This window comes from Cryptomeria japonica, chromosome 10 (assembly GCF_030272615.1).
Source record: "Cryptomeria japonica chromosome 10, Sugi_1.0, whole genome shotgun sequence".
NCBI lineage: Eukaryota > Viridiplantae > Streptophyta > Pinopsida > Cupressales > Cupressaceae > Cryptomeria > Cryptomeria japonica.
The window spans coordinates 268,551,116-268,560,877 of NC_081414.1; the positions used below are offsets into that span (position 1 = coordinate 268,551,116).

At 38.1% G+C, this 9,762-nt stretch overlaps 1 protein-coding gene across 9 annotated transcripts in view; it reads right to left on the reverse strand.

Moving 5' to 3' along the window:
- LOC131039134 (phosphoglycerate mutase-like protein 4) overlaps positions 1–8,080 on the reverse strand; it is a 90,710-nt gene extending 82,630 nt beyond the window's left edge. Inside the window, exons 1-3 of one of the 9 annotated variants that reach the window (XM_057971800.2) lie at positions 7,939–8,039; positions 5,095–7,840; positions 4,577–4,702 (exon numbers count right to left, since the gene is read on the reverse strand). In XM_057971800.2, the coding sequence (XP_057827783.1) occupies positions 4,577–4,690 (114 nt within the window). In that variant the 5' untranslated portion in view covers positions 4,691–4,702; positions 5,095–7,840; positions 7,939–8,039. Of the gene's footprint in view, positions 1–4,576; positions 4,703–5,094 lie in introns of all 9 variants that reach the window. The other 8 variants (XM_057971802.2, XM_057971801.2, XM_057971796.2 and 5 more) reach the window with 8 other exon arrangements.
- Positions 8,081–9,762: the final 1,682 nt, after the last annotated feature.

The following is a 9,762-nucleotide window of genomic DNA, read 5'->3' on the forward strand; positions in this document are numbered from 1 at the left end:
AATTATAAGGCCAATGGCCAAACTTACAATTGCATAAATGCAAGATAAATACAAGAGAAGTGGGAGATCATCGAATAGCTCAAGCCAGCAGGGAGAGAACCCTTTACAATGAGGCTTAACAGCCTTTATATAGAAAAAATGGTTACAAGGGTGATCATGACCCCTGCATGTCAGTCTGGAAGTGCAAGGAAGTGCATGCACTTGACTTGTATATGCAAGCAACCTAGCCATACCCACAAGGGGGAATTCTGAGAAGGTGGATTGACTAACCTTCCAAAGTCAGACATGACATAAGTCACCAAGCATGGCCCCGTACCTCCCTTGATGGAAATCCTGCCAAAAACATTTAATGCACCCTTGTGGCTCCACAAAAGAAAGTGCACAAGTCACCAAAATTGTCGGAGCATTAAAAGCCTTGAGTGTCAATCACGCCATCCGGAAGTGTCGCCAGTCGGAAGGAAGTCCAGAGACTTCGGAAGCTCGAACTCCCGAAGTGAGGAAGACAATGGAAGGAGCAAGGAACTTTGGAACTTCGGGGTTCCAGAGTTTCGGAGAACTTCAAAAGGCTAAGCAAAGAACTTCGGAACCTCGGGATTCCGAAGTTCTGGGATAGAGAGAGGAAGAGAAGAAAAGGAACTTTGGAACCTCGAGGTTTCGAAGTTCCAAAGGAACTAGAGAGAGAAGGCAAAAGGGGAAAGAACTTTGGAAACTCGAGGTTCCGAAGTTCCGAAGAAAAAGAAGGAAGAAGGGCTAGGAGGGAACTTTGGGGTTCCGGAGTTCCGGGGAACTGCACAAAGGAACTTCGAAACCTCGGGGTTACGAAGTTAAGGAGTTTCGGAGAGGGAAGAAAAAAGGACAAGGAACTTCGAAACCTCGGGGTTCCAGAGTTCCAGAGGAGGGAGAAAAGCTAAGGAGAGGAGGGGCTAAGCTAGGTAAGGAACTTGGAACTTCGGAACCTCAAGGTTCCGGAGTTTCGGAGAGACTAGAGAAAAGCTAAGAGAAGGAAGGGAACTTCAAAACCTCGGGGTTCTGGAGCAGGAAAGAAAGTGGCTAAGGCAAAAAACTTCGGAACCTCGGGGTTCTGGAGCAGGAAAGAAAGCGGCCAAGGCAAAAAACTTCGGAACCTCGGGGTTCCGGAGTTCCCAGGGAAGAGAAAAGAGGGCCTAGGAACTTCCGACAAGGCAACACAATTATTTTTCCTGAGTTGCATCCGTCACAATTATTTGTATTATCAGTGTTGGGTGGTTACAAGTGTAAGGCAATTACAATAACCGAGCATTCTAGTCTATTGCAGCATTTATCTCTGATCCACAGTCAACGAGAAGTCATTTCTTTCCGATTTCCTAATATTTTGATCTAATCTGAGTACTTGCAGCAGTTTGTTCATGACCAACACTTTGTATCAGCAATTATTCCTCTCATTTGGTATTTATTATGCATATGAACTAACCTTGTAATGCTTCAGATGGTCATACCATTGAAAAGCTAATATTTCTATGCATTTAATTGTAGACACTGGATGGTAGAACTTCCAATGGTTTAATCTTTGCTTATTGCTGATGTAATTACCCCACCAAATAAGTGATTATTTATATTAAGCTTTCCCATTGAATAAGTTGAAATGCCTTTTATTTGCCCGCAGAATAAGTGGATGTTTGTAATCACACTTTGCTGAACAAGTGGTTGTGTGCTTTCTTTTCATGTACTGCATATGCACTCCACTGAATAAGTCATATTGGCTGGCTTGCTACCTAGTGGTTTCCATTTCAGTTGCAGCATTCAGTTTGATTGTACAGTCTTCAATACCATATGCTCTCACCTTGCCCATCTCGAGAACTAGGTGATTGTATCTCAATTCTCATTTTAGTTGTAAAGTTTTCAAAAAGAAATTTAGGGATGTTTATTACAACTTATGACAACAATTTGAACGTTGTATGCCACACTTAATTTTAACCTGCAAGTCACACAATTCAAACTCAACACAGAACATGTACAACACCACATTACACCAAGCAACGATCCCACACATCTTCTAGAGTGATTTCGTGAGACACCACTTGTCAGCGCAACGCATGACCAAAATCCTAACCATCAAAAGAGCCTCGTACATGGAAGACCAGTCAATGCAACATTTATAAGAACTTTTGGCTTCATGATCGTGTAGATTATAAAAGTACATCTGTAACATAACAGATAGAGAGAGAAGAGATTTAATAGCTAAGCATTGTAAATAATAGTCAAACACCTCCACGAGAGTGTACCATGTACAAAACATGCAGATTAATAAAATGGCCTGTTACAGTTATTATCTTCCTTGCTTTGCTTTATTTCTATATTGCTTTTGTACACTCAGAACATATCTAGGTCCTCGCCTACAGCATTGTCCCCCATACTATGTGGAATCCAGATTGCCATGGCTCTGGTTTTATGCAGTGCTCATACACTAACTCTGCTCCTTATCCTATAGCACCGCCACATCTTATTGACTTTATCATTGGTATCAATTGCCCAAGAAATATTCTAGATACCATTGAGGACCTCATTTACACTGCCAAATCAACTGAACATTTAAAATCAAAACACCTGATCATCATTGAAGTGTGGTGACTTAAAAATAGTTTTTCTACAAACATGATAGTTTTAAATGTTTCATTACAATTTTGAAAGTGTCCATTCAGGGAAGAAAACTTCACATTCTGATTTTGGCTAGTATTTTTCTTTGCACCAATTACAGGATATATGTAATATTGACCTTGAATGTTGTATATTTAAGAAAATAACTTAAGTTCAAGGCTTGACATAACGTAAATTTGAATTATTAAGGTGATGACTGGTAGTTTTAGTCCGAGGCATTGATGCTAAATGTAAAGAAGTAAGACCATAGCCAGGCATGGAATGTCTATGAGGCCACCGTGTGTCAAAGACATGGGTAAGGAGCCCAATTAAGGCTAAAATAGGACATGTGGAATCAGCAGATGCAAAAGATGATGGTACAAGTATCAAAAGGCAGTATCCCCTCATTGCTTTTTTATCTTTGCGCAAGGGAGCTTTGGTGGCATTATGGCTTCTGCCTACAAATAACCATTATAACTGGACTTCATCAAAAATTTATACTGGGGTGGCCTATGAGCAGTGTCATCCGTTACTGAATAAATGTACTTTCAAATTTCAAATGACTATTTGCCCATATTGTAAGCTAATTATTCTTTATATTTAGGTTCTCAACCCAAACCTTGGTACATTTTAGAGCATTTATTTGTCCCATTTGACTTAACAGAAATTGCATGTGGCCAGATTTTATTTCTGATGTTAAACAGATGAAAACTATAGAAATCAAACTTATTTTTTCCACATAGATCCCCTCATCTAAATACAATAGGTGCCAATCTTTAAGACCAGATCAATGAACTGTAAAGACAGCACAATAACATTGTCTTGACTGCCAATTACATATTAAAATTAACTGACAAGTATTCAATCCAAATAAGAAACAATGTAAACGCTTATGATTGTAAATTGGCTGCCCGATGATGTAGTCTGTTCTCACTTCACACCATTAAAGAATAATGATGCTACCTAGGAAGCCATTAATTAAGAACAGGGAAGCAGATGTAGATTGAAATTACTGATTTCTCGTTTCAAAGAACCAGTCAAGAACGGTCTGTTTTTTGCTAAACTCCTTTTAGAGGAAAACATAGGATGTATATACATTTTATAAGTGCTATTTTCTGCCAGTATTTTGCAGCAGCAAGCAAACATAGCAATAACATTCTGACTCCTGTTCTTGTCCTTTTACTTTAATTGCACAACTGATTTTAGAAGAAAACAGAGGATATCGATAAATTTTATATGTGTTAGTTTCTACCAGTATTTTGCAGCAGTAATTAAAAATAGAAACAACCTTCTAACTCCTGTTCTTTTTTTTTTTTACTTCATTTTAATTGTAGAACCTAAATTACACACTTTCAACTTGGATGGTCAATGCAATTGAGTAAATAAACTTTGCTCCATAGCCATTTTGCCATTCCAGTCTCATGGACAGTTGAATTTGGAGCTTGGCCATTTCAGTACATCTATTTTAGATTTATTACAGACTGACTCCACGTAAAAATGCGTTGATATGTCAGCAGCATCAAGGGATAGATGGATTGAGCTTCCATGCATGCACCTACAAAGCATCATGAAGCTGTGTATGAGGGCTTCAATGCTATTATTTCTTTCATTGTTGGGATCGGAGTCTCATGTTTAATCTGAGCACCTTTTAGCAAAAAAAAGGATTTTAAAATTCAATTGGTCAATTCATGTCCTGTAAATATGTCACTAGCCAATTACAAAACAAGAATTTTGAAAGATGGTTGAGTGGGTAAATCAATTAATTAGATATAGAAAAAAAACAATGTGTAAATGCGAGCATTTCCTCACATCAAATATATTTATATATTATTCTTAATTATCTTTGTTAAGTAATCGAGATGGCAAATTTTTGAACTGTTTTGGTGCAGAGAAGGAAAGTTAAAAATACACGATAATATAGTCACTTATTGCAAATTAGTTACAGAAATTAAAACAAGTTCACCTGAAGTATCCCACCAAAATTCCATGTTGTCTCTCCATGGCGCACTAGAATGACTTCTGTGGTTTGAGATTCCTCCATCATCGATGCATTTTCATCAGGACAATTACAATCCATTTTAGTTTCCCTCTGCAAATTCAGCCAGAATTATCACTTCAAGAAAGAATAGTAGAACTAGAAAACATATACAAATATGACAACTAGCAGCACAACAATCCATTGTCTTTCATACTTGCATGCTAAGCTAAAACAAAAGCCATGTAAGAAGTTAAAGAATGGACTTCAATGATTGTAAACTAATCAAAACTCAAACTACTTAAGTGAACAGACACTCAACCTCCCACTGCTTGTAATTAAAAAGATAAGAAGCTAATGTTGGATCGGATTATCTTAATACTTGAAAAATGACATTGAGTGAAGAACACTTTTCAACAAGGAAAGAAAAATGCAAAGAAATATTTAAAAGGTTTAAGTTTACAAATATACTATCAACTTAGTAAGATATGACATGGATAAATTACTTGCTGCAACAACTTTCCTTCTTGTAGATCAATTGGTAGTTTGTGGATTGGAGTGCATGTTTTTATCTTGGCCTCTTCGTGCTCAAAAAGCAATGCTTTTTCCACCTTAACTTCATCAATCTGTCACTCTATTTATTACTATTCTTTAGAGTTCTTGGACTCATGCTCATGAATCTCCCTCTTAGCAACTTCTTTTCATTTTGATTCTAACCTTCTCTCTTTCTTCACCAACTCTCTTCTTCTTCCTCTTCTTGGGCTCCTGTTCATCTTTAATTCATAGAACTCATCAAAGGATAAATCACTATGAATTGCTTGATTCAAAGCATTATACTCTTCATGATACCTTGCCATTTCATCTTTTGGGCTAAGTGGTTATTGTTGCTCCTCCTCAATTAGACCTTCTTCCTTTTGCAAAAATTTGGCCTGGTATGTCTTTGTGGAAAGGTTGATCAAGACCCTGTCATTGGTTGAATTGCTCCCTTCTTCCATATTTCCGATAGATGATTCATTTCCCTCAAGATCCAAACTATTTCAGCCATGGACTCTCTCATGGAGGACTGAAAGTTTGCCTCTTTACCCCGATTACTCATGATTCCTGGAGATTGATTTCCTCATTTCTATCACCCATGGCTTCTTCTTTTTCTTTTCCCTTCGCCGGTACCCAATTTCCTAGTCACTTTTTTGCATGAAGGTACATCACACACAACCCCACAGGCTGACAGGAAAGATGGCTCTGATACCACTGCTATGTCCTCTTCTCTAGGAACTAGGATTTCTGGTTAACCAGCAATTATACTGAGAAAAAATAGAGAATTTCCAGATATATGATCTGTTGTTAATTTTAGTATACTGATTCCTCAATATCCCTAGGGTTCATGAATTTGACCAAACCAGATTTAGTTCAGTATTCATAAATAGTCATCAGACCTCAGACAAACAATTCAAAACCAGGCTGTACAGTTGTATGAATATTATTATCCAAACTGAAGTTTATTTCACAAAATGATATATAGCAAAGATTAAATTCAGTGAACTGCTTGTTCAAATGATTGAAATAACCTTGAGGTCTGGATCAAATAGTAGGTTTACAGCAACGACCCATATGAGAGACTTTTATGACTGTGTGTGAGGGCGATCAACTTGGACGTGTTGACATCTTTACATGAATAGATCAGTAGTCCTCAGGCATGAAACTCCCAGGTGTTTGCTGCCCTGAAAAAATAGAGAATTTCTAGATGTATGATCTGTCGTTAATTTTAGTATACTGATTCCTCAATATCCCTGGGGTTAATGAATTTGACCAAACCAGATTTAGTTCAGTATTCACAAATAATCATCAGACCTCAGACAAACAATTCAAAACCAGGCTGCATAGCAAAGATTAAATACAGTGAACTGCTTGTTCAAATGATTGAAATAACCTTGAGGTCTGGATCAAATAGGAGGTTTACAGCAACGACCCATATGGGAGACTTTTATGACTCTGTATGAGGGCGATCAACTTGGATGTGTTGACGTCTTTACATGGATAGATCAGTAGTCCTCAGGCATGAAACCCTCATGTGTTGTTGCCCATTTGTCCACCTCTATGACTCCCTATGCAGCAGAAGTTTCAGAAGAAGCCACACCTATGGTTGTGTTCAAGTACCAGCTCCAAAGGTTCATAATTGTCCTAATACTTTCTGAACTAAAATCCTAAGTCCATTGTCCAGAACCGGTTCAGGTTAAATGGCATGTAATGTAGACCTCCCGGACTGCTGTATTTGCCCAAAATAATAGAATATTCCCACACTCCTTGACAACTAGCTGCAGATTCTTGCCTGGTGAATTATTCCTGCTGATGGGGTCTGCAATTTTGGGTCAGTTTGCTGCCCTGAAAAAATAGAGAATTTCTAGATATATGATCTGTTGTTGATTTTTATATACTGATTCCTCAATATCCCTAGGGTTAATGAATTTGACCAACCCAGATTTAGCTCTGCATTCACAAATAATCATCAGACCTCAGACAAACAATTCAACACCAGGCTGCACAGTTGTATGAATATTATTATCCGGATTCCAAACTGAAGTTTATTTCACAAAACGATATATAGCAAAGATTAAATACAGTGAACTGCTTATTGAAATGATTGAAATAACCTTGAGGTCTGGATCAAATAGGAGGCTTACAGAAACGACCCATATGGTAGACTTATATGACTGTGTATAAGGGCAATCAACTTGGATGTGTTGACGGCTTTACATGATTAGATCGGTAGACCTCAGGCATGAAACCCTCAGGTGTTGTTGCCAATTCGTCCACCTCCATGACTCTCTATGCAGCAGAAGTTTCAGAAGAAACCACACCTATGGTTGTGTTCAAGTACATTATTGTCCTAATGTTCAAGAACCAGCTCCTAAGGTTCATTATTGTCCTAATACTTTCTGAATTAAAATCCTAAGTCCATTGTCCAGAATCGGTTCAGGTTAGATGGCATGTGTAGACCTCCTGTACTGCTGTATTTGCCCAAGATGATAGGATATTCCCACACTCCTTGACAACTAGCTGCATATTCTTGCCTGGTGGATTATTCCTGCTGATGGGACCTGCAATTTTGGGTCAGTTTGCCGGCCTGAACAATCTGGTGTTGATTCAGCCTGTAAACTGATACCTAGAGGCTGTTATGAGTGCCCGGCAGGTGCCCTAATGAGCTGCGAACATATTGACATGCCAAAAACCCTTCAGCTCTGCAATGGCACCAACCTGACATCATATTCTTTGATTAAGTTGAAATTCTGATTAAATAAACAGTAGAAAGAGGGGAAAGTTAGTAGAGTCCAGATCACAGCTTGTGTCCTGACCTAGATGAGCGGCTAGGGTTTGCCTCCCAGCTTGCACCACTTGAGAAAACTATCAAAAACATACCAAACCTCCAGATGTGGTGCCCAGCATATAGCAACAGCATAAATACCTATTGGGTTAAGAGCGCTAGGGCCAAACACTGGTGCCAAATTGAAATTCAAATTTTTAACTTTTATTTTATTTATATTTATTTTTATTTTTTAAATATTTATTATGGTGTTAAAAAGCACCTTTTATTTCACTGCTGGCCGACCTAGCCAGGAAGGGACATGACATAATTAGAGAACTTATCAATTGCTCATATGATTTTTTTGTGTAAAAATATAAAGCTTAAGCAACCATACTGTTCGATTTTACCAGCAAATGACTGAAGACCAGGTCCTGTTCATCATCAAAATTGTGTGTTGGTGTTCAACTACAGATTGACCTATGTCTAACACAAATAACAAATAGCTAACAAATATCTCGGAAAAGCTAGAGACTATCTAAAAAACAGATTCAGCATGTGACATGATGTTCAACACATGGTAATGATCATGTTATATAGTTTCTATACACTTAATGGTCTCATTTTATCCCTGTCGAGGCATATCGAATATGGAAAGCGCAACAGACATTCCACATGCACTGGACTTGTGGAAAGGTGGAGCAATCCACATGACAATGATCTAGACTTAAGGCCTTCCAGGCATGCTTTTTGTATTAATTCAGACAACACCTGGAGGAAACTGACTACAAGTTCCATTCGAATTTGCAAGATACAAACCACTTAGGCGTGGTTTCTAAGCCGTAAGCAATGATGAATGAATCAATCCCAAAAATTAAAGGATCCAAGCTGGGTAGTAAAAGTTGCGCAGAAGTAGAAATAAAATCAAAAGAAAGGAGAAAGTACAATGTCCATCGAAGAAGCCATGGTCTAGTGGCAAAGGTGGGGTGACTGCTAAAATGAGGATCCGCATTATAGCCCTGGTTCGCCTGCATTTCATTCTATTGTGGCCACCGTAATGCAGGACACAACCAGTTCCATGCGAATTTGGGAGAACACATTTCCTTAAAAGTGGCTTGTAATCTTAAAGACTCGTGTAAGTTTAATGGTGCACTCATGGGAAATAAAAAATCGCGGGTGAGTCTTATAATTCACAATGGAGTTAAAAAGAGAGAACTCCCAAAGCTAGATGAAATTGCGATTTCGGATTTTCACATTAATTTCAATCGAGCCAGAAACTACGGAATGAATTTGAGGGTGACGCTTTGTTTATTTACAAATCTTAAGCATACCATCCCAACTTACCCCACATGAGATTAAAGGGGTCCTTAAATTTCCAAGCTAAAAGGTCCATAGCATTCATCACAAACAGAACCGTCTTCACTAAATTCAATTCCAAAGACTGGAAGCATTAACCCTGGAAATTGCAATAAGAAAAGTAATCCTCTGTGACAAAATTGTTCTTCACGATTTTATTTCATCATAACCCATGTATAATTCTTCTGCAATTTGTTTAATTCTTTGATGTAGTAGGAAGTCTTCTAAGCCTAGGAATGCATTAAACTCTGAGAGAGGAATGCAGGAGCAGATTTAGCTTACCGATTATAGAAATGGTGATGACCAGGAGTCTACGTTTATTGCACCCGATTCACTGCTATGCAATGCACACAGCAATGAAATGAAGTCCCAGCGGAAATCATGTGCTATTTGATTTCCCACTTCATTACACAATTTGATTGATTTTTTAACTCTCATTCGAATTGCAACATGTTACTTTGCTCCACAAGTTTCGAAAATTTATAAGAACAAAGGTCTTGATTACAAATATTCTTTTGCA